Below are 26,983 nucleotides of genomic sequence, written 5' to 3' on the forward strand. Positions count from 1 at the left end.
AATTGTTAATCCGGTCAACATCTATCTGCCCTGAAAATTTCAGATGAATCAGACAACCTGTTGTTAGGTTGCTGCCCCTGAATTGGTAATTTTAAGGAAATTTTGGTTTTTTTTGGTTATTATCTTGAATATTATTATAGATAGAGATAAACTGTAAACAGCAAAGTAAGACCTAAAAATAGGTCAACATGACCAAAATGGTCAATTGACCCCCTAAGGAGTTATTGCCCTTTATATTAAATTTTTAACAATTTACATAAAATTTGTAAATTTTTACTAACATTTTCCACTGTAACTACTGGGCCAAGTTCATTATAGATAGAGATAATTATAAGCAGCAAGAATGTTCAGTAAAGTAAGATCCACAAACACATCACCATCACCAAAACACAATTTTGTCATGAATCCATCTGTGTCCTTTGTTTCATAGATTAAGGTGAGCGACACAGGTTTTTAGAGCCTCTAGTTTACATGTCTTGTTTTGACTGCACCATGCTGCTCTTTTGGTGTTACCTTTGACCATTGTTGGAAATGTCTAAACCCTGTCTACCAGTACAGGTGTTGCCAATTTGTCTCTGTGATGAGGAATACTTTCTGCTTCAGATCTAATGCAGTTATTGTGGAGCATTTTGCCCAGATTGGATTCCAGCCTTACTGATTTTGTTATATTTTGGGTCTCTGAGAGTCGTTTCAAGTCTGTCTTTGATACCTTGTATTTAAATCTAATAAATTTTAACTGTTCTAGAGTTATGTCCCTTTACAGATGGAAAAAATGCTGAATTTTTTGTTTCCGTTCTCTAACTCAATAACCAAATTTTATGAAACTTAAACACAATACTTATTACCATAAAAAAGTTAGAAATGCCAGAACTTTTTAAATAAAAGGTCTAGAGTGAGGGTTAACTTTTCCAGCAAGTTTAATACATACAAACTACTTGTGTGTGTATATTAACTACATATAAGAGTTAAAATTGCCAGATTTTTTAGAATTGTCTATAGTAAAGGGTTCAAAATTTCAAGCTATTCTAACTCCTTAACATAGTTATAATACTCCAATAAGAAGTTTGTATGTATTTGATATACTGCAAAAGATATGTGAAAATTTTACTTAGCCATGGTATTTTGACCCCCCTGCGGTATATTGAACCCCTATTATAGACCTTGAATTTGAAAAATTCAAGCTATTCTAACTCCTTAACATAGTTAAAATACTCCAATAAGTAGTTTGTATGTATTTAATAAACTGGAAAAGATATTTTGAAAATTTTACTTAGCCATGGTATTTTGACCCCCCTGCGGTATATTGAACCCCCTACTTTAGACCTTGAATTTAAAAAATTCAAGCTATTCTAACTCCTTAACATAGTTAAAATACTCCAATAAGTAGTTTGTATGTATTTAATAAACTGGAAAAGATATTTTGAAAATTTTACTTAGCCATGGTATTTTGACCCCCCTGCAGTATATTGAACCCCCTACTATAGACCTTGAATTTCAAAAATTCAAGCTATTCTAACTCCTTAACATAGTTAAAATACTCCAATAAGTAGTTTGTATGTATTTAATAAACTGGAAAAGATATTTTGAAAATTTTACTTAGCCATGGTATTTTGACCCCCCTGCGGTATATTGAACCCCTACTATAGACCTTGAATTTCAAAAATTCAAGCTATTCTAACTCCTTAACATAGTTAAAATACTCCAATAAGTAGTTTGTATGTATTTAATAAACTGGAAAAGATATTTTGAAAATTTTACTTAGCCATGGTATTTTGACCCCCCTGCGGTATATTGAACCCCCTACTATAGACCTTGAATTTCAAAAATTCAAGCTATTCTAACTCCTTAACATAGTTAAAATACTCCAATAAGTAGTTTGTATGTATTTAATAAACTGGAAAAGATATTTTGAAAATTTTACTTAGCCATGGTATTTTGACCCCCCTGCGGTATATTGAACCCCCTACTATAGACCTTGAATTTCAAAAATTCAAGCTATTCTAACTCCTTAACATAGTTAAAATACTCCAATAAGTAGTTTGTATGTATTTAATAAACTGGAAAAGATATTTTGAAAATTTTACTTAGCCATGGTATTTTGACCCCCCTGCGGTATATTGAACCCCCTACTATAGACCTTGAATTTCAAAATTTCAAGCTATTCTAACTCCTTACATAGTTATAATACTCCAATAAGAAGTTTGTATGTATTTGATATACTGGAAAAGATATTTTGAAAATTTTACTTAGCCATGGTATTTTGACCCCCCTGCGGTATATTGAACCCCCTACTATAGACCTTGAATTTCAAAAATTCAAGCTATTCTAACTCCTTAACATAGTTAAAATACTCCAATAAGTAGTTTGTATGTATTTAATAAACTGGAAAAGATATTTCGAAAATTTTACTTAGCCATGGTATTTTGACCCCCCTGCGGTATATTGAACCCCTACTATAGACCTTGAATTTAAAAAATTCAAGCTATTCTAACTCCTTAACATAGTTAAAATACTCCAATAAGTAGTTTGTATGTATTTAATAAACTGGAAAAGATATTTTGAAAATTTTACTTAGCCATGGTATTTTGACCCCCCTGCGGTATATTGAACCCCCTACTATAGACCTTGAATTTTAAAAATTCAAGCTATTCTAACTCCTTAACATAGTTAAAATACTCCAATAAGTAGTTTGTATGTATTTAATAAACTGGAAAAGATATTTTGAAAATTTTACTTAGCCATGGTATTTTGACCCCCCTGCGGTATATTGAACCCCTACTATAGACCTTGAATTTCAAAAATTCAAGCTATTCTAACTCCTTAACATAGTTAAAATACTCCAATAAGTAGTTTGTATGTATTTAATAAACTGGAAAAGATATTTTGAAAATTTTACTTAGCCATGGTATTTTGACCCCCCTGCGGTATATTGAACCCCCTACTATAGACCTTGAATTTCAAAAATTCAAGCTATTCTAACTCCTTAACATAGTTAAAATACTCCAATAAGTAGTTTGTATGTATTTAATAAACTGGAAAAGATATTTTGAAAATTTTACTTAGCCATGGTATTTTGACCCCCCTGCGGTATATTGAACCCCCTACTATAGACCTTGAATTTCAAAAATTCAAGCTATTCTAACTCCTTAACATAGTTAAAATACTCCAATAAGTAGTTTGTATGTATTTAATAAACTGGAAAAGATATTTTGAAAATTTTACTTAGCCATGGTATTTTGACCCCCCTGCGGTATATTGAACCCCCTACTATAGACCTTGAATTTCAAAATTTCAAGCTATTCTAACTCCTTACATAGTTATAATACTCCAATAAGAAGTTTGTATGTATTTGATATACTGGAAAAGATATTTTGAAAATTTTACTTAGCCATGGTATTTTGACCCCCCTGCGGTATATTGAACCCCCTACTATAGACCTTGAATTTCAAAAATTCAAGCTATTCTAACTCCTTAACATAGTTAAAATACTCCAATAAGTAGTTTGTATGTATTTAATAAACTGGAAAAGATATTTCGAAAATTTTACTTAGCCATGGTATTTTGACCCCCCTGCGGTATATTGAACCCCTACTATAGACCTTGAATTTAAAAAATTCAAGCTATTCTAGCTCCTTAACATAGTTAAAATACTCCAATAAGTAGTTTGTATGTATTTAATAAACTGGAAAAGATATTTTGAAAATTTTACTTAGCCATGGTATTTTGACCCCCCTGCGGTATATTGAACCCCCTACTATAGACCTTGAATTTTAAAAATTCAAGCTATTCTAACTTCTTAACATAGTTAAAATACTCCAATAAGTAGTTTGTATGTATTTAATAAACTGGAAAAGATATTTTGAAAATTTTAGATAGCCATGGTATTTTGACCCCCCTGCGGTATATTGAACCCCCTACTTTAGACCTTGAATTTAAAAAATTCAAGCTATTCTAACTCCTTAACATAGTTAAAATACTCCAATAAGTAGTTTGTATGTATTTAATAAACTGGAAAAGATATTTTGAAAATTTTACTTAGCCATGGTATTTTGACCCCCCTGCGGTATATTGAACCCCCTACTATAGACCTTGAATTTCAAAAATTCAAGCTATTCTAACTCCTTAACATAGTTATAATACTCCAATAAGTAGTTTGTATGTATTTAATAAACTGGAAAAGATATTTTGAAAATTTTACTTAGCCATGGTATTTTGACCCCCCTGCGGTATATTGAACCCCCTACTATAGACCTTGAATTTCAAAAATTCAAGCTATTCTAACTCCTTTACATAGTTATAATACTCCAATAAGAAGTTTGTATGTATTTGATATACTGGAAAAGATATTTTGAAAATTTTACTTAGCCATGGTATTTTGACCCCCCTGCGGTATATTGAACCCCCTACTATAGACCTTGAATTTAAAAAATTCAAGCTATTCTAACTCCTTAACATAGTTAAAATACTCCAATAAGTAGTTTGTATGTATTTAATAAACTGGAAAAGATATTTTGAAAATTTTACTTAGCCATGGTATTTTGACCCCCCTGCGGTATATTGAACCCCCTACTATAGACCTTGAATTTCAAAAATTCAAGCTATTCTGACTCCTTAACATAGTTATAATTCTCCAATAAGAAGTTTGTATGTATTTAATATACTGGAAAAGATATTTTGAAAATTTTACTTAGCCATGGTATTTTGACCCCCCTGCGGTATATTGAACCCCCTACTATAGACCTTGAATTTTAAAAATTCAAGCTATTCTAACTTCTTAACATAGTTAAAATACTCCAATAAGTAGTTTGTATGTATTTAATAAACTGGAAAAGATATTTTGAAAATTTTAGATAGCCATGGTATTTTGACCCCCCTGCGGTATATTGAACCCCCTACTTTAGACCTTGAATTTAAAAAATTCAAGCTATTCTAACTCCTTAACATAGTTAAAATACTCCAATAAGTAGTTTGTATGTATTTAATAAACTGGAAAAGATATTTTGAAAATTTTACTTAGCCATGGTATTTTGACCCCCCTGCGGTATATTGAACCCCCTACTATAGACCTTGAATTTCAAAAATTCAAGCTATTCTAACTCCTTAACATAGTTATAATACTCCAATAAGTAGTTTGTATGTATTTAATAAACTGGAAAAGATATTTTGAAAATTTTACTTAGCCATGGTATTTTGACCCCCCTGCGGTATATTGAACCCCCTACTATAGACCTTGAATTTCAAAAATTCAAGCTATTCTAACTCCTTTACATAGTTATAATACTCCAATAAGAAGTTTGTATGTATTTGATATACTGGAAAAGATATTTTGAAAATTTTACTTAGCCATGGTATTTTGACCCCCCTGCGGTATATTGAACCCCCTACTATAGACCTTGAATTTAAAAAATTCAAGCTATTCTAACTCCTTAACATAGTTAAAATACTCCAATAAGTAGTTTGTATGTATTTAATAAACTGGAAAAGATATTTTGAAAATTTTACTTAGCCATGGTATTTTGACCCCCCTGCGGTATATTGAACCCCCTACTATAGACCTTGAATTTCAAAAATTCAAGCTATTCTGACTCCTTAACATAGTTATAATTCTCCAATAAGAAGTTTGTATGTATTTAATATACTGGAAAAGATATTTTGAAAATTTTACTTAGCCATGGTATTTTGACCCCCCTGCGGTATATTGAACCCCCTACTTAAAACCACAAATAAAAAAAAATGATAGCCAATAAATTGTAAATTAGATTATCTGCAATACTATTTATCAAAAACAGGGGGGTTCAATATACCGCAGGGGGGTTCAAAATACCATATGTGAAAAATGACCCCGGGGTCAAAATACCATGCGGTATAATGACCCCGGGGTCATTTTACCGCATGGTATTTTGACCCCGGGTTCACTTTTTAGGGGGTTCAAAATACCATATGACACCGGTCCCAATTTATTTTGTATGGATTCGACTGTTGTTGCTGTTATTTCATAGATCAAGAGAAGCCATGCTGCATATGATAGACACTTTAACTAGCAAAAAAGATCAGCAAGACAATATTTACAAATGACTAAAATTTGTAAAAATCATTACTAGACTCTTTTTTTAGAGGTGACTGCACTTTAGTGACTATTTGTTTCCCCTTATGTTTGTTTTGGACAAAAACTAAAAAAAGATGGAGAGAAACTGTAATTCATAATTGTTAGCTTTCATATTGTAATCATGTGATAGATTTTTAACTATTTTGCATTTCAGAGTACCTGTGTTTTTGATCATGAGAACTACACACCTGAGCGTAGAAGGGGAAGTAATCCCATATTTGACCAAAAATATGATGTGATAAAACTGAAAGAAAACAAACATCAGATTTCACTGCCTGATATAGAATGCCTTCTGACTAAAGTAGTTGATGGTAAGTCATACGATTAAATCTGTCATCTTAAACTACAACACCAAATCAATGATTATTTGGGGACACTTTACAAAAATATATCTTATTTTTTATGGTTTATGTTCAGCAGTTGCAGATAACCTTTACTGTCAAATCCTGATTACATTGGGCAAGTGAAAGTAACCTTAGGACAACAAAAGCCCTTTTCAACTTAATAGAATTATTCAACTTTTACTTTAACATGTTTAACCCTTGAATATAATTAGGATTGGGCCTCATTATGATTGTTACTTAAAGTCACTGGTCGTTTCTGTAGATTATAGCACTACCTGGGGTTACCTGTGTATATCTTACTTTTTAACCGGATTTTTGTGACAAAAATGTCGGTTATTGATTTGGGGATGTACGGCGGGCGGGCGGGCATTAACTCATGAACCATTCAACCAAAGCTTTTAAAATTTAAATATGTTGTTACTGACAACTAAATGAAGGTCAAGTTCAATAATGGCGATTTTGACTTTTACCGTTCAGGAGTTATGGTTCTTGAAAGATTGAAAAATGGAGTTTCCAGTCGTGTCCGTGCATTTACGCATGAACTGTTCTACCAAAGCTTCCCAAATTTTAATATGTTGTTACTGATGACAAAATGGAGGTCAAGTTCAATAATGACGATTTTGACTTTTATGGTTCAGGAGTTATGGTTCTTGAAAGATTGAAAAATGGAGTTTCCAGTCTTGTCCATGCATTTACGCATGAACTGTTCTACCAAAGCTTCCCAAATTTTAATATATTGTTACTGATGACAAAATGGAGGTCAAGTTCAATAATGACGATTTTGACTTATACCGTTCAGGAGTTATGGTTCTTGAAAGATTGAAAAATGGTGTTTCCAGTTGTGTCCGTGCATTTTCTCATAAAACATTCAACCAAAGCTTTTGAAATTTTTATATGTTGTTACTGATGACAAAATAGAGGTCAAGTTCAATAATGACGATTTTGACTTTTACCGTTCAGGAGTTATGGTTCTTGAAAGATTGTAAAATGGTGTTTTTATTCACGTTGTTGCATTTACTAATGAACCATTCAATCTAAGCTTTTCAAATTTTAATATGTTGATACTGACTACAAAATGGAGGTCAAATTTGATATTGACGATTTTCACTTTCAGCATTCATCAGTTATGGTTCTTGTGATATTGCCAGGACACAAATAAATGTTAATAAATCCGGTTTGCTGTCGTTGTGATTGCCTCTTGTTACTAATACGAATCGCTCTACTTTTGGGTACCTTTCATACAAGAATGTCATACAAAGTAATGATAATGAAAGGATTTACCCATATATGCACTGGGGTTCTGTATTGTAGTAATATGGATTCATTATTGTTGATTACATGGTTACAGGTGAACCACAAATTCAAATGTTCAATTAAGTACAATTTTCTACTGACCTAAGTAAAGCACAAAATCAAATATCTTCGAAAACTAATGAGTTCACAGTACACATAAAGTAAATTTAAAAATTACACACATAAATGTATAAAATCACATGTTAGCACAAACAAATTATTCAAATAAAACTATTTTTTTTATGAAAAATATTGCTTTAAGTACAGACTTAAATTAAGAATTGCTTCAAAATCTGTATATCGTTCCTTAGACTTATGCTTGATTCAACAAAAGAAAGTTTATAATACTCATTTACAAATTTGTGGTTACTTCAGCTATGTCTGGTATTATCCTATTTAGAACATAATTACTGTGGATTTTCTCATCACTTGGCGTCCGGTGTCCATAGTCCGTCGTTACAAAAATCTTTTCCTCAGAAACTATTGGGCCAAATTTAACTAAACTTGGCCACAATCATCCTTGGGGTATCTAGTTTAACCAAGATGGCCGACATGGCTAAAAATAGAACATAGGGGTAAAATGTAGATTTTGGCTAATATCTCTGAAACCAAAGCATTTAGAGCAAATCTGACATGGGGGGTAAAATTGATTATCAGGTCAACATCTATCTGCCCTGAAATTTTCAGACAAATCAGACAACCTGTTGTTGGGTTGCTGCCATCGAAATTAGTAATTTTAAGAAAATTTTGCAGTTTTTATACGACCGCAAATTTTGAAAAAATTTTCGTCGTATATTGCTATCACGTTGGCGTCGGCGTCGTCTTGGTATTTCTTGGTTTTCGCACTATAACTTTAGTTTAAGTTAATAGAAATCTATGAAATTTTGACACAAGGTTTATGACCACAAAAGAACGGTTGGGATTGATTTTGGGAGTTTTGGTCTCAACAGTTTAGGAATTAGGGGCCAAAAAAGGGCCCAAATAAGCATTATTCTTGGTTTTCGCACAATAACATTAGTTTAAGTAAATAGAAATCAATGAAATTTAAACACAATGTTAATGACTACAAAAGGAAGGTTGGTATTGATTTTGGGAGTTTAGGTCCCAACAGTTTAGGAATTAGGGGCCAAAAAGGGACCCAAATAAGCATTTTTCTTGGTTTTCGCACCATAACGTTAGTATAGGTAAATAGAAATCTATGAAATTTAAACACAAGGTTTATGACCATAAAAGAAAGGTTGGGTTTGATTTTGGGAGTTTTGGTCCCAACATAATAAGGGGCCCAAAGGGTCCAAAATTAAACTTTTGTTTGATTTCATCAAAATTGAATATTTGGGGTTCTTTGATATGCTGAATCTAACTGTCAATATATATGACTGTGTATGTAGATTCTTAACTTTTGGTCCCGTTTTCAAATTGGTCTACATTAAGGTCCAAAGGGTCCAAAATTAAACTTAGTTTGATTTTGACAAAAAATGAATCAGTTAGGTTCTTTGATATGCTGAATCTAAAAATGTACTTAGATTCTTGATTATTGGCCCAGTTTTCAAGTTGGTCCAAATCGGGGTCCAAAATTAAACTTTGTTTGATTTCATCAAAAATTGAATAAATGGGGTTCTTTGATATACCAAATCTAACTGTGTATGTAGATTCTTCATTTTTGGTCCTGTTTTCAAATTGGTCTACACTAAAGTCCAAAGGGTCCAAAATTAAACTTAGTCTGATTTTAACAAAAATTGAAATCTTGAAGTTCTTTGATATGCTGAATCCAAAAATGTACTTAGATTTTTTATTATGGGCCCAGTTTTCAAGTTGGTCCAAATCAGGATCTAAAATTATTATATTAAGTATTGTGCAATAGCAAGTCTTTTCAATTGCACAGTATTGCGCAATGGCAAGAAATATCTAATTGCACAATATTGTGAAATATCAAATTTTTTTTAATTAGAGTTATCTTTCTTTGTCCAGAATAGTAAGCAAGAAATATCTAATTGCAAAATATTGTGCAATAGCAAGATTTTTTTTTAATTGGAGTTATCTTTCTTTGTCCAGAATCAACTTAAATCTTTGTTATATACAATATACAATGTATATTCACTTTTTACTACCAACTGATAAATTAAAATAATCTTTACCATTCAGTGATAACAAGCAGTTTTTTTACATCTTAATATTTTATGATATATTTAAATGAGTAGTTATTGTTGCAAACTCCATTAGAAATTTTAATTGAGATTAGTTTTGGAATAAGGGAAAGGGGGATGTGATTAAAAAAATTGGGTTCAATTTTTCTCATTTGAAATTTCATAAATAAAAAAGAAAATTTCTTCAAACATTTTTTTGAGAGGATTAATATTCAACAGCATAGTGAATTGCTCTAAGAGAAACAAAAAAATTAAGTTCATTAGAACACATTTATTCTGTGTCAGAAACCTATGCTGTGTCAACTATTTAATCACAATCCAAATTTAGAGCTGAATCCAGCTTGAATGTTGTGTCCATACTTGCCCTAACCGTTCAGGGTTCAACCTCTGCGGTCGTATAAAGCTACGCCCTGCAGAGCATCTGGTTGGTTAATATCTTGATTATTATAAAAGATAGAGATAAACTGTAGACAACAATAATGTTCAGCAAAGTAAGATCACATGACCAAATTGTCAGTTGACCCCTTAAGGAGTTATTGCCCTTTATAGTAAATTTTTAACCATTTTTCTATAATTTAAGTAATCTTTTTAAAAAATCTTCTCCTCTGAAACTTCTCTACCAAATTTAACCAAACTTGGCCACAATCATCCTTGGGCTATCTAGTTCGAAAAATGTGTCCGATGACCTGGCCAACCAACCAAGATGGCCGCCATGGCTAAAAATAGAACATAGGGGTAAAATGTAGATTTTGGCTTATATCTGTGAAATCAGACCATTAAGAACAAATATGGTAAGGGAAATTTGTTAATCAGGTCAAGATCTATCTGCCCTGAAATTTTCAGACAAATCGGACAACCCGATATTGGGTTGCTGCCTCCGAATTAGTAATTTGAAGGAAATTTTGCAGTTTTTTGTTTTTATCTTGAATATTATAAAAGATAAAGATAAACTGTAAACAGCAATAATGTTCAGCAAAGTAAGATATACAAATAGGTCAACATGACCAAAATTATCTGTTGACCCATTAAGGAGTTTTTGCCCTTTGTAGTCTGTTTTTAACCATTTTTCTAAAATTTTATTAATCTTTTTAAAAAAACTTCTCCTCTGAAACTACTGGGACAAATTTAACCAAACTTGGCAACCATCATCTTAAGGGTATGTAGTTTCAATAATGTGTCCAATGACCTTCTTCCGTGAACCAAGATGGCTGACATGGCTAAAAATATTACATAGGGGTAGAATGCAATTTTTGGCTATTATCTCTGAATTCAAAGCTTTTAGAGCAAATCTTATTCATTTAAATATGTGTATTTAGTCAAGATCTAACTGCCCTGAAATTTTCAGACAAATCAGGCAACCTGTTGTTGGGTTCCTGCCCCTGAATTGGTAATTTTAAGAAAATTTTGCAGTTTTTGGTTATTATCTTCAATATTATCTTAGATAAAGATAAACTGTAAACAACAGTTATGTATAGCAAAGTAAGATCTACAAATAAGTCAACTTGACCAATACAGTCAATTGACCCCTTAAGGGTTTATTGTAAATTTTAAACAATTTTGTAAATTTCTGTAAATTTTTGTAAACTTTTACAAAATATTATCCTTTGAAAGTACTGAGCCAATTTCATTATAGATAGAGAAAATTGAAAACAGCAAGAATGTTCAGTAAAGTAAGATTGACAAAAACATCATCATCACCAAAACATAATTTTCTTATGAATTCTATTCTCATCTATTATGTATCATGTGTATGTCCTTTGTGTAGTATGATCATAGACCAAGGTGAGTGATACAGGCTCTTTAGAGCCTCTAGTTCTCTTTGGTACCAATTTCCATTGATTAAGGAAAACTTGTTTGTGTATGTTTAATTCAGTGGTGTGCATACAATCCTATAGAAAATTTATTATTCGTTGAACATTTAATTTAGTGGTTCACCTGCACCCAGGAAATCCATGAAAATGCATACCTAATGAATTATAATGAATCCATAGTAAGCAATGGAACTTATTGGATAATGAAGCCAAAAACTTTTTGCTTTAAACAGCCTGAACTATTTAAACAAAACTATACATTGACCCATCACAGTGATACCTTTTGTTTAAAAAAATGTATTGTTTACTGAGCAATAAGGTTCTATTGGGACTTTTAATTCCATGATAATAAGATTGTACACTGTAGGTTAAACTAGAATTTATGTTCTTTTTCAGATTATTAATTATCAGCTAACGTTTTGTTATAGATAACAATAATGTTAAAATAAAATCATTTACAGGTGTAGGATACCCGGGCCAAGTTGTAATGGTGAAAAGATCTATTTTTAGAAACTCATTATTGCCATTGGGACATGCACTTTATCCCACACCAGAGAACATTGCTGAAGTCCAACAGAGACTTGAGGTAAATGCAGGTTTCTTATCTTATAGAAAAACAACCTTATAATTATGTAGATAAAGTGTCTTTGAAAATTTTGTTTTATGGTTAAGGAACAGTAAATGGGCTATGTTGCAGATTTTGCCAACATTTTGCATACAACCTTGGCTTGGTGAACTACAACTGAAAATCTTGCATATTCGGGATATTTGATTTCTTGGTTTTGCCAATCTCTGTATACATAGCCTATTGAAAATATTTTATTCGTGGAACATTTTAATTCATGGTTCACCTGTACCACAGTGTGCGAAAGAAACTGTACAGTTTTCTAATAATTTGGTCATTCGGGCGACTGTCAAGTGGGGCTCCAACATTTACAAAATAACAAGTTGCTTGATGGAAACTTTGATGAACTCTTATGTTACTATATAACGTTTCTGCTTCAAGTTTTGGTAGCTAAAACATTCTTTGTGTAAATATGAACCAATAAAATAATAAGAAAGATATATGCATCCAAACGTTTTCCTTAGAATGGTGGAGCTCTGTGTGAAATGATCAAAATTGTCACACAACAGTGATAAAAAATGTCAAATAAACATAAAAAAATCAATGTTTGCTACCTGAATTTTCACATGTACCTTTTCTGATATATAGTCTTACCTGTCTGAAAGTTTCAAAGCCATTGTTCCAATAGAAATCCAAATATATTCATTTTTTCCATGTCAGATATTTTTATTGACTACAATTGCTTGCAAGTTTACTGTACAATCGCTCAGAGCCTTCCTGTACAATCCCTTGGAGCTTTTCTTTCATCGTTTGGCCAACTAGACTACTCCGAAAGGAGGGTAATCTACTTTACCTTGTTATGACTTCACGGTCCAGCTAGCAGGCAAGCTAGTCAAAGGTATTACCTTTACCTACACACTCATTGCATTTTGCTGCAATAGTTTTTAGTGGCATATGACTAATTATAACTCTTAAGTAGATAATGCTTACTATTAACTCCTCTGCCACATTCATGATCAGTTTATGTTTTCCATGATATCTGTCATATAAATATTTATTAAAACTACTGTAATCCAATGCAACATATGCCTGCAGGCCATTCATTAGGAGGCGGTACCAAGTACTTTTACCCTCCTATGCTACTGATAAGTACCGCCTGAATTCAGGAATTTTTACATAAGATGTTCATTGAATACATTGAAAAGTACCACCTACAAATAGGAATGTACCGGTCAACATGAAAGATAATGAAACCCCTGTGCCTGGCATGATTTTTCTCTCCTTTTTCTGTTACGATTTAATAACAGTTAGTTATTTGGTAATGTTATCAGTTTTTTTTAAAACCTAAATTACACACTCAAAAGTGTTACTGATGTTTCAAGCTTTTATTTTAATGGATGCAGTATTCATTAGTGGATCCGGTATGCGGGGAGAGGGAGTTTTGGTGGTTGAAACCCCATTTTTTACGATTTTTAAAAATTTTGTGGACTTTTCAGGGAGTTCCGTGGTTTGGATCCCCCTTTTGCAGAAAGACTGGATCTGCACCTGGTTTGATATCGTCAATGATAGTATTAAATGATGATCTGATCATTCAACTGATTTTTTATAGTTTTGTCTTGTGTTGTACTAGTTTTATGGAGAAATGAGCGCACACAGACATTTTTAACCCCATTTTGTCATTGGTTCATGTCTGTCATATATGTTTTTCGTAAATTGTTTTTATTATGAATTAGTTTCTACCAGTAGCTGTATTGTTCAAATATGTATTTATTATTTTTTTAAATTGCTGGTAAATAATATACTAAGTAACATTCAAAATATTCTAATTACCCTTCCAGAGCATCTAGTCACCTTTTCAGTATATATAAATATTTATTTTGTACGAGGATTATTTTCATTTTTATTTTAGATTAGATTCTTAACATTTTTTGTACTGTCCTTTTCTTTTTGTCTTCAGTGGTTGTTTTTTTATGTGTAACATATTTGTTTTCGTTCATTTTTTGTACATAAACAAGCCCTTAGTTTTCTCATTTTACATCATTATTTCGGGGCCTTTTATAGCTGACTATGCGGTATGGGCTTTGCTCATTGTTGACGGCTGTGCAGTGACCTATAGTTGGTAATTTCTGTGTCATTTTGGTCACTTGTGGAGATTTGTTTCTTTGGCAATCATACCACATCTTTTTTATGCCCCACCTACGATAGTAGAGGGGCATTATGTCTTCTAGTCTGTGCCTCCGTTCGTCCGTCCGTCCATCTGTGCCTCCGTTCGTCCGTCCGTCCATCTGTGCCTCCGTTTGTTCGTCCGTCCGTCCAGTTAAAGTTTTTGGTCAAGGTAGTTTTTGAAGAAGTTGAAGTCCAATCAGCTTGAAACTTAGTACACATGTTCCCATGATATGATCTTTCTAATTTTAATGCCAAATTATAGTTTTGACCCCATTTTCATTTTCCACTGAAAATAGAAAATAATAGTGTGAAGTTCAGGTTAAAGTTTTTGGTCGAGGTAGTTTTTGATGAAGTTAAAGTTTCATCAAATTGAAACTTAGTACACATGTTCCCTATGATATGATCTTTCTAATTTTAATTCCAAATTAAAGTTTTGACCCCAATTTCACGGTCCACTGAACATAGAAAATGATAGTGCGAGTGGGGCATTCGTGTACTATGGACACATTCTTGTTTTTATATCCATTGTACACATTTTGTTTTTGTCTCTGATATAGTCACCTTAAAAGGGTTCCTCTTAATAGTCCATTTGCCAATTACCGATTTGATTCTGTTATTACACACTTTGTCAATCGTAGACTGGTTCCATACCGGACAAAATTGGCTTTTGTCAATGCAAAGTATGATGAATTGAAAGTGATGTATCGCCGGTTTAACTAATTTTTCATAAAAAATAATTTTTGATGTCAAAAGTATTTAGATTAACAAATTAATGTAACTAAAAGATTTGAAACCTTAAAGATTACTCACATTACGCACAGGTAAATTTGCTCGTTCTGCTAGCTCTCCATTAAAAATTAAAATTAATGTCCCTCATAAGGGAGACACCTGAAATAGGGATCTCTAATTACAAGGTCAATTACGGGATTTGGCAAATAGCCTATTGTCAAAATGACTGGTTTTGTACTTATTTTCATTTCAAATACTATAGATGAATATAATAGGACAGACAAGGAACAACCAATGCAATGCATATGCAATGTATTTAATAAATTTGGCCAAGCAACTCTACAGGAAAGCTCCCAGCAATTGTACAGGAAGGGTCCGAGTGATTGTACAGTAAACATGCAAGCTATTGTACAGTCAATAAAAATATCCTACATGGAGAAAATGAATATATTTGGATTTCTACTGGGACAATGGCTTTGAAACTTTTAGACAGGTAAGACTATATATCAGAAAAGGTACATGTGAAGAGTCAGGTAGCAAGCAGTGATTTTTTTATGTTTATTTGACATTTTTTATATTTGTTGTGTGATAATTTTGATCGTTTTACACGGAGCTCCATCATTCTAAGGAAAACGTTTGGATGCATATATCTTTCTTATTATTTTATTGGTTCATATTTACATAAAGAATGTTTGAGCAACCAAAACTTGAAGTAGAAACGTTATATAGTAACATAAGAGTTCATCAAAGTTTCCATCAAGCAACTAGGTATTTTGCAAATGTTGGAGCCCCACTTGACAGTCTCCTGAATTACCAAATTATTAGAAAACCGTACAGTTCTGTTCCACACTGTGTGTATTCACGAAACCAAAAAAAATTGGTATCCAACAAATAATAATGAATCCACAGAATCTCTTAGATTATCTGAAATATTGAAGATTGATTTCTTTTAATATGGGTGATTATTTGTATACAAAAAGCACATAAAATCAGTGAAAAAACATATAAATTTGTCTTAAAATCGGCAAATCTCTAATTCTACTTCATAGATTTTTCTTAAAAAACTTTATGTTGTTGACACATAAATTTCTGTTTTAATGATATAAAATAATCATATGGTTACTGACTTTGTTTTTGGCTAAAAATCAATTTGTTACCTAGTTTGTAGTGAAAAGCATAAAAAATCAATGTTTTCAACCTGCAATGCGGCGATGTTACAATTATTTTGAAGTTTTATTGGATTTTTTCACAAAGAACACAACTTTGAATGATGCATACCGTAAAAACAAAGTCAGTGACCCTATCTTTATTTTGTATCATTATGACGGAATCAACAACATCAACAAAATTAGTTCTCCTTGAATATTTTTTTTTCCCACCTAGACGTTTTTCTTGTGCATATATTGCTCCTATCGATTCAACCACATTATTGCTCCATTTGTAAATAAAAGGTAAAAAATCGGAATGCCAATATGTAATTGTGTTAGCTCATTGCAATGAACAAGTAGTTATTGAACACACAGTTATTTGACATGGATTGTTTTAACATTGAAGACTAGTTCTAGGAGACAAAAATAAAAAATCTTTTGTTAGATGACCACAACCACACCAATACTTGTTATAGTCCTTTACTCTGAGGTCCAAAGGCTGTTTTGTTAGATGACCACAACCACACCAATACTTGTTATAGTCCTTTACTCTGAGGTCCAAAGGCTGTTTTGTTAGATGACCACAACCACACCAATACTTGTTATAGTCCTTTACTCTGAGGTCCAAAGGCTGTTTTGCCAGACAAGCAGTTAATCAATTTACAAAAAATACCTTTGTTATCAATTTTACAATGTTTGGTGGAACAATTAAATTTCTAAAGCTCGATCAAGGAAATTGACCACTTGAACATTATGCCATATGTTGTGAAGAAAACTTCCATCTAGTGTGATGGTCAGCATTTGTTACTTGCTCATCAATTTTGTTCTGATGAATAAACAAATAATTTCTGAATTTATTGAATTACAATTACTTTGTCAATTTTACAATTAAATTAAATAAAGGGATTACACCATTTCTCAAAGTAACTTATCAAGTTAATGATCACACTGACAAGTAATCATGATTACAATGAGTTTTTAAATAACTCCTTGGAGTTTTGTATTTTCTTTTATTATGTTTCTTTAAAATAAATAAGATATTAATGTTTTTTTTCTGCCAAGTTGGTCAGCAATTGATTTTTCATCTGACTATCGATATAAGACTGTTGGCCAGCAATTGATTTTTCATCTGACTATCGATATAAGACTGTTGGCCATTTTTAGCTCACCTGGCCCCCACAGGGCCAAGTGAGCTTTTCTCATCACTTGTCGTCTGTCGTCCTGCGTCCTTCATCTGGCGTCCTGTACTTTTACAAAAATCTTTTCCTCTGAAACTACTTGGCCAATTTTACCGAAACTTGGCCACACGATGACCCGGCCATCCAACCAAGATGGCCGCCATGGCTAAAAATAGAACATAGGGGTAAAATGTAGATTTTGGATAATATCTTAGAAACCAAAACATTTAAAGCAAATCTGACAAGGGGGTAAAATTGTTTATAAGGTCAAGATCTATCTGCCCTGAAATTTTCAGACAAATCGGACAACCTGTTGTTGGGTTGCTGCCCCTGAATTAGTAATTTTAAGAAAATTTTGCAGTTTTTGGTTATTATCTTGAATATTATAAAAGATAGAGATAAATTTTAAACAGCAATAATGTTCAGTAAAGTAAGATCTACAAATAAGTCAACATGACCATTTTGGTCATTTGACCCCTTAAGGAGTTATTGCCCTTTATAGTAATTTTTTACCAATTTTTCATGAATTTTTGTAATCTTTTACAAAAATCTTCTCCTCTGAAACTACTGGGCCAAATTTAACCAAACTTAGCTACAATAATTATTATGGTTTCTAGTTTAAAAATGTATGCTGTGACCCAACCAATCAACCAAGATGGCTACCATGGCTAGAAATAGAAAATAGGGGAAAAAATGTAGTTTTTGGCTTAAAACTCTGAAACCAAAGCATTTAGAGCAAATCTGACAAGAATTTTAATGGTTTATCAAGTTACTATTATAGATAGAGATAAACTGTAAACAGCAATAATGATTAGCAAAGTAAGATCTACAAACAGGTTGACCCCTTAAGGAGTTATTGCCCTTTATAGTATTTTTTTACCAATTTTTCATCAATTTTTATACGACCGCAAAAATTGAAAATTTTTTGGTCGTATATTGGTATCACGTTGGCGTCGTCGTCTGCATCGTCGTCATCATCGTCCAAATACTTTTAGTTTTCGCACTCTAACTTTAGTAAAAGTGAATAGAAATCTATGAAATTTTAACACAAGGTTTATGACCACAAAAGGAAGGTTGGGATTGATTTTGGGAGTTTTGGTCCTAACATTTTAGGAATTAGGGGCCAAAAAGGGCCCAAATAAGCATTTTCTTGGTTTTCGCACTATAACTTTAGTTTAAGTGAATAGAATTTTGACACAAGGTTTATGACCACAAAAGGAGATTGGGATTGATTTTGGGAGTTTTGGTTCCAACAGTTTAGGAATTAGGGGCCCAAAAATGGGCCCAAATAAGCATTATTCTTGGTTTTCACACCATTACTTTAGTATAAGTAAATAGAAATCTATGAAATTTAAACACAAAGTTTATGACCATAAAAGGAAGGGTTGGTTTGATTTTAGGAGTTTTGGTCCCAACAGTTTAGGAATAAGGGGCCCAAAAGGTCCAAAATTGAACTTGAATAATTGGGGTTCTTTGATATGCCGAATCTAACTGTGTATGTAGATTCTTAATTTTTGGTCCCGTTTTCAAATTGGTCTACATTAAGGTCCAAAGGGTCCAAAATTAGACTTAGTTTGATTTTAACAAAAACTGAATCCTTGGGGTTCTTTGATATGCTGAATCTAAAAATGTATTTAGATTTTTGATTATTGGCCCAGTTTTCAAGATGGTCCAAATCGGGGTCCAAAATTAAACTTTGTTTGATTTCATCAAAAATTGAATAATTGTGGTTCTTTGATATGCCGAATCTAACTGTGTATGTAGATTCTTAATTTTTGGTCCCGTTTTCAAATTGGTCTACATTAAAGTCCAAAGGGTCCAAAATTAAACTAAGTTTGATTTTAACTAAAATTGAATTCTTGGGCTTTTTTGATATGCTGAATATAAACATGTACTTGGATTTTTTATTATGGGCCCAGTTTTCAAGTTGGTTCAAATCAGAATCCAAAATTATTATATTAAGTATTGTGCAATAGCAAGAAATTTTCAATTGCACAGTATTCAGCAATAGCAAGAAATCTTCAATTGCAAAGTATTGTGCAATAGCAAGAAATTTTCAATACTAAGCACAGTATTGTGCAATAGCAAGAAATCTTCAATTGCACAGTATTGTGCAATAGCAAATATTTTCAATTACACAGTATTGCGCAATAGATAGAAATATCTAATTGCACAATATTGTGCAATAGCAAGAAATTTTCAATTGGAGTTATCTTTCTTTGTCCAGAATAGTAGTTGAATCAACTTAAATCATTGTTTTATTTTTATACAATATACAATGTATATTCACTTTTACTACCAACTGATAAATTAAAACAATCTTTACCATTCAGTGATAAAAAACACTTTATTTTACATTTTGATATTTTATGATGTATTTAAATAAGTAGTTATTGTTGCAATTAAAATAAAATGAAAAGGAGTAGGTCCAGTAAGACCCCTTTTTGGCCCCAAAATATAGCAGTTTTATAAAGTTTTTAAAATGTTAACTTTTATTTATTTATTGGACAGTAGAATGCTTCTGCTACATAAATATGGGCTGTTTTTGACATAACAATGCACACACATCAGGTACTAGCACCATAAAGTCATGCTAAATTACTGAAATCTTCACAATTCTAGCATTTTGGTTAAATTTTAGACGGTTTTCGTGTAAAATGAAAGTGGCCGCATTCGTGTTCATCCTTTATATTGAAATGTAAGTTGTATTTTATGATAATACATAACATATATAAAGGTTAAGGATGAACACGGATGCGGCCACTTTCATTTTTGACAAAAACCATCTGAAAAGTGACATTTTTCAGCATATTTGGTAGATTTTTCATATTTGAGCTTGAATCGGATCGTTTTTAATGACTAAATCAGTTAAAATCTTTCACATAAACTAACTGATTTAAACGAAATAGACACTTAAGTGTTTAAAAAGTGGTCAAAATCTTTCGTCAGATGAACCTGAAATTTGAGGCCAAAATCGATCCTTACCGGACCTACTCCTTTCTTCAAACATTTTTTTGAGAGGATTAATATTCAACAGCATAGTGAATTGCTCAAAGGCAAAAAAAATATTTTAAGTTCATTAGACCACATTCATTCTGTGTCAGAAACCTATGCTGTGTCAACTATTTAATCACAATCCAAATTTAGAGCTGAATCCAGCTTGAATGTTTTGTCCATACTTGCCCCAACTGTTCAGGGTTCAACCTCTGCGGTCGTATAAATCTGCGCCCTGCAGAGCATCCGGTTGTAATCTTTTATATTAATGAAACATGATAACAAGTTTTAAGATTTTTCTACACTGCAATTTTCTTAGAGAATAATTTGAAAAATGATGAAAATCACTTTTTTCCAGAAATGGAGTTTTGGAGAAAGTACCCTATTAAGATACCATTAAAAATTTTTTTTTATTGGACTTGACACTTTATACTTTTTATTTTATAGTAACAGAAATGCAGTTTATGAACATAAATGTCATTCAATAGTTATTGTTTTGTATTTATGCTCTGAAATAAATGTTTCAAATTCGACAAAATCTTAGTATTTTTTCCAGAAAATGAGCAGAAATATCAAAAAATGGTTGCCCGTCACCCATGGCAACCATGAATTGAATTTAGAAAAAATTACTTTATTTTATAAATTAGTATTACTAAGCAAACATGTGACATGAATTTCAATTAATTCTGAGACATGCCATTTCTGAGTACTTTGATATCTCTTTGACAGTTATATAGAATTGCTCTTAAGGAGTTATTGCCCTTTATAGTAAATTTTTTACAATTTTCATTAATATGGTAAATGTTTGTAAATTTTTACAAAATATTTCCCTCTGTAACTTTAGGGCCAAGTTTATTATAGATAGAGAAAATTGAAAGAAGCAAGAATGTTCAGTAAAGATCTGCAAACACATCACCATCACCAAAACACAATTTTGTCATGAATCCATCTGTGTCCTTTGTTTAACATGCACATAGACCAAGGTGAGCGACACAGGCTCTCAATAAGAGCCTCTAGTTACAACAGCTAACATTACATTTTAATAACTTTCAAAATATCCTGGATTTCTACCAAACTTGTACAGAAGCTTGTTTATGATCATATAGATAATATATCCAGAAATAAAGTTTGTAAAAAAACCTCCTTCTTTCGTATATTACTTATAAATGGACTTAAGTTTTTTTATACGACCGCAAATTTTGAAAAAATTTTCGTCGTATATTGCTATCACGTTGGCGTCGGCGTCGGCGTCGTCGTCGTCGTCGTCGTCGTCGTCGTCCGGCGTCCGAATACTTTTAGTTTTCGCACTCTAACTTTAGTAAAAGTGAATGGAAATCTATGAAATTTTAACACAAGGTTTATGACCACAAAAGGAAGGTTGGTATTGATTTTGGGAGTTTTGGTCCCAACATTTTAGGAATTAGGGGCCAAAAAGGGCCCAAATAAGCATTTTCTTGGTTTTCGCACTATAACTTTAGTTTAAGTTAATAGAAATCTATGAAATTTTGACACAAGGTTTATGACCACAAAAGAACGGTTGGGATTGATTTTGGGAGTTTTGGTCTCAACAGTTTAGGAATTAGGGGCCAAAAAAGGGCCCAAATAAGCATTATTCTTGGTTTTCGCACAATAACATTAGTTTAAGTAAATAGAAATCAATGAAATTTAAACACAATGTTATTGACTACAAAAGGAAGGTTGGTATTGATTTTGGGAGTTAAGGTCCCAACAGTTTAGGAATTAGGGGCCAAAAAGGGACCCAAATAAGCATTTTTCTTGGTTTTCGCACCATAACGTTAGTATAAGTAAATAGAAATCTATGAAATTTAAACACAAGGTTTATGACCATAAAAGAAAGGTTGGGTTTGATTTTGGGAGTTTTGGTCCCAACATAATAAGGGGCCCAAAGGGTCCAAAATTAAACTTTTGTTTGATTTCATCAAAATTGAATAATTGGGGTTCTTTGATATGCTGAATCTAACTGTCATGACTGTGTATGTAGATTCTTAACTTTTGGTCCCGTTTTCAAATTGGTCTACATTAAGGTCCAAAGGGTCCAAAATTAGACTTAGTTTGATTTTGACAAAAAATGAATCAGTTAGGTTCTTTGATATGCTGAATCTAAAAATGTACTTAGATTCTTGATTATTGGCCCAGTTTTCAAGTTGGTCCAAATCGGGGTCCAAAATTAAACTTTGTTTGATTTCATCAAAAATTGAATAAATGGGGTTCTTTGATATACCAAATCTAACTGTGTATGTAGATTCTTCATTTTTGGTCCTGTTTTCAAATTGGTCTACACTAAAGTCCAAAGGGTCCAAAATTAAACTTAGTCTGATTTTAACAAAAATTGAAATCTTGAAGTTCTTTGATATGCTGAATTCAAAAATGTACTTAGATTTTTTATTATGGGCCCAGTTTTCAAGTTGGTCCAAATCAGGATCTAAAATTATTATATTAAGTATTGTGCAATAGCAAGTCTTTTCAATTGCACAGTATTGCGCAATGGCAAGAAATATCTAATTGCACAATATTGTGAAATATCAAAAAAAAATTTAATTAGAGTTATCTTTCTTTGTCCAGAATAGTAAGCAAGAAATATCTAATTGCAAAATATTGTGCAATAGCAAGATTTTTTTTTAATTGGAGTTATCTTTCTTTGTCCAGAATCAACTTAAATCTTTGTTATATACAATATACAATGTATATTCACTTTTTACTACCAACTGATAAATTAAAATAATCTTTACCATTCAGTGATAACAAGCAGTTTTTTTACATCTTAATATTTTATGATGTATTTAAATGAGTAGTTATTGTTGCAAACTCCATTAGAAATTTTAATTGAGATTAGTTTTGGAATAAGGGAAAGGGGGATGTGATTAAAAAAATTGGGTTCAATTTTTCTCATTTGAAATTTCATAAATAAAAAAGAAAATTTCTTCAAACATTTTTTTGAGAGGATTAATATTCAACAGCATAGTGAATTGCTCTAAGAGAAACACAAATTTTAAGTTCATTAGAACACATTCATTCTGTGTCAGAAACCTATGCTGTGTCAACTATTTAATCACAATCCAAATTTAGAGCTGAATCCAGCTTGAATGTTGTGTCCATACTTGCCCTAACCGTTCAGGGTTCAACCTCTGCGGTTGTATAAAGCTACGCCCTGCGGAGCATCTGGTTCCAGTTAAAATTACATACTCTGCAGTTAAAGTTTTTAAAACATTTATTAGATTTCATAAACCATCCTGGATTTTAACCAAATTTCACCTATTTACTGTGACATATATATAAGATATAAAATTGAGAAAGGAAATGGTGAATATGTCAAAGCGACAACCACCCGACCATAGAGCAAACAACAGCCGAAGGCAACCAATGGGTCTTCAATGTAGCGAGAATTCCCGCACCCGTAGGTGTCCTTCAGCTGGCCCCTAAAATATGCATAATAGTACAGTGATAATGGACGTCATACTAAACTCCGAATTATACACAAGAAACTAAAAATTAAAATCATACAAGACTAACAAAGGCCAGAGGCTCCTGACTTGGGACAGGCGCAAAATTGCGGCGGGGTTAAACATGTTTATGAGATCTCAACCCTCCCCCTATACCTCTAGCCAATGTAGAAAAGTAAAAGAATAACAATACGCACATTAAAATTCAGTTCAAGAGAAGTCCGAGTCTGATGTCAAAAGATGTAACAAAAGAAAATAAATAAAATGACAATAATACATAAATAACAACAGACTACTAGCAGTTAACTGACATGCCAGCTCCAGACCTCAATTAAACTGATTGAAAGATTATGTCTTCATCATATGAATATCAGGTACAATCCCTCCCGTTAGGGGTTTAGTATCATACTATCATAAAATATATGAGAAGAACATAACCCGTGTCATGCCAACAACTGTTTTTTTAGAAATAAATGTGTTTAGTTCCGATGCAAAGACCCTATCAGTGAATCAATGTTAAAGCCAAAATATGCAATCTTTATTTTATCATAGTATATTTTCTTAATTTGTATTTTATTATGATAATATATATAGTTTCCACCACAAATGATGGGGATCTCCTCCCGACACAGAAGCGAAAAGAACCACTAAAGGGCCGGAATCATTTCATTCTCATTTTAACTCCAAGTTCTAGGCATATATTCAAAATTAAAATGTGGAAACACAAATAATCTTTAACAAAATCAATGTAAAAACAATGCGGAAAAGAGTACTATGAAAATGTGGAAACGTAGGAATTTTAATGTGGAAACGTAGGAATTTTAATGTAGAAACGTAGTGCCAAAATGCGGAAATGTAAAACGCCGAAATAAATGATCAAGACAAGACACCTTAATATTTCCCTCTCATTGACAGCTATTTAATAGGGTTTTAATCTCAAATCTTTTCTTTTTTGTCTAAACAAATAAATTTATTGTCATAGTAAGATTATACTACAATATAAGTCTTGTGGTAACAAATTTGTCCTGAGTTCCAACCCATCTGTGTGAAACCAAAGACTTTAAAATGTGTATTTTGCTGCTTCTCTTCCAAGCATGATTTGGAGTTAGAATATAGTGTTCATGTTGGATGACAATATAAAAATCTTGGCTCAGCATGAACAAAGCAGCATTTATTTTTAAATTGCATTAACATGTTCTTGTTTTAAATGTCCATTTGAATTTGCTGCCATCCTCATCATGCATCTAGAAATTGGAAATGTTTCCAAGAGACAACAGTTCGACTTCAGAGTTGAAAACAGCCCAAGGCAACCAACAGGTCTTCAAAACAGCAAATCCAATCCCCACCTGGAGGAGGGCTTGAGCAGGCTCCTAAAAAAAATGATTAAGTAAAAATCGACCTCACACTAAAATCCATAACATAAAAATGAACTAAAATACCATCATCAAATATAAATATGAAGGAACATAACCCACAACTGGTTTTAGAATAAATGTGTTTCGGCTGTTGTCTGCTCTATGGCTGGGTTGTTGTCGCTTTGACACATTCCCTATTTCCATTTTCAATTTTATTATTTCCAATGCAAAGACTCCATGAGTGAATCACTTTTACATGTTATACCAAATTATGCAATTTTTATAACCTGACAACAAATACTATCCACTACCACACAATATATAACATGTGGTAATATGAATATTCAGTAAGTTATTGTTTCCTTTTAGTTGCTTGAGGTGTTGCAATAAGTCTATATTGGTCTGTTGAATGACAATATTGTTAAAGCTTCTTTATTCATAAATCAAATATTTGCGAAGACTACAAATATCTTTGTGTGTTAATACATTTAAAAATACAAGTGCTAACATTTTACCTTTTTAGCTCACTTGGTGTCAGAGTGTTGTAAACTTTTTAAAAATCTTCTCCGCATGTGCTCTGGATGGGTCTGCAGATCCTGCTTCAATAGTGGCATGCTTCATTTTCCTCATGTTAGTACATATCCGTTGATAAACTAATTCTGTACGTCAAATTCGAAGAAAAGAGGTTTCAACAATTGAAACATATCTGTCTTCATCTGTCTTATTTTAAACAGATATTTCATAGTAGTCAACCAACTCATGCTACGTTGAAATGAGAAGTTCACAACTTGGAAGCTGAAATTATCTCTTTTGTCATAAATTTTTGTTCTCAACTAACATTGTAATTTGGTAACAGTAGTTTATGTCACTGCAGGCAGCAGTCAATAAAAAAAAAAAATAAGTATTGATTTTCTTTGTAAATACAGAAAATATATTGATAAAACTATGTAAATATGTATTGTATGTTATAATGAACATACTTTGGTGATAAGTATAAAACTACCATACTCTCACTGTCCATATTAATGATATGAAGCCAGAAATTAATTGTATTTTTAAGGGCTGACAATGAAAGTGGGAATAAACCTAATTCAGAAAGTACAGCATTATTAACAGCACCTTTATTTACACCCAATAAAAATTTAGCAAATTTAATTTGAATTTTATTTGGACTGAAGTTTGCATAGTTTGACTCGATGGTAGTATTTTGTTTCACAAAACTAATAGTAGCCCAAACTTCACTGCTATATAACAGAATAGGTATAACGCATGAATCAAAAAGCTTTAAATGTGGTAGTAAATTCATCTTTTCAGATGAATTGGATGAAACAGATAGTGAGACAGTCAATAGTGTCTTATGTTGCAGATTGAGGTTACACATATTGTTAATACTGTGAATTCATTGATATTCATTGGATACTACTGTAATATAGTCATGGAATTCATGGGTAAAAAGTAAGAATGTTGTAACAAAAATAGTTACTGATTATTCCTAAACCAAATCATAGGGTTACCTCAGACTGACATTAACATCTATTGTATATTTCCAGGAAACAGGAGAAATTAGGAAATATAAGAACTTCACACCATATACAAGAAAGGTAAAGAATATAGTGCTAATTTCCAACCTAAGGGATGTAATAGATAAGGATTAACACTTTAAAAAGAAAACAAAACTTCAAATATACA

The 26,983-nt window shown here is 32.0% G+C and overlaps 1 protein-coding gene across 1 annotated transcript in view; it reads left to right on the top strand.

The window, feature by feature from the left end:
- Nucleotides 1-26,983, top strand: part of LOC139486844 (large ribosomal subunit protein bL9m-like) — a 50,338-nt gene that overhangs the window by 20,039 nt on the left and 3,316 nt on the right. The window contains exons 3-5 of the mRNA XM_071271908.1: nt 6,261-6,417; nt 12,160-12,284; nt 26,845-26,895. Of these exons, the coding sequence (XP_071128009.1) occupies nt 6,261-6,417; nt 12,160-12,284; nt 26,845-26,895 (333 nt within the window). The remainder of the gene's footprint in view (nt 1-6,260; nt 6,418-12,159; nt 12,285-26,844; nt 26,896-26,983) is intronic.

The sequence above is a fragment of the Mytilus edulis genome, chromosome 8 (assembly GCF_963676685.1).
Source record: "Mytilus edulis chromosome 8, xbMytEdul2.2, whole genome shotgun sequence".
Classification (NCBI taxonomy): domain Eukaryota; kingdom Metazoa; phylum Mollusca; class Bivalvia; order Mytilida; family Mytilidae; genus Mytilus; species Mytilus edulis.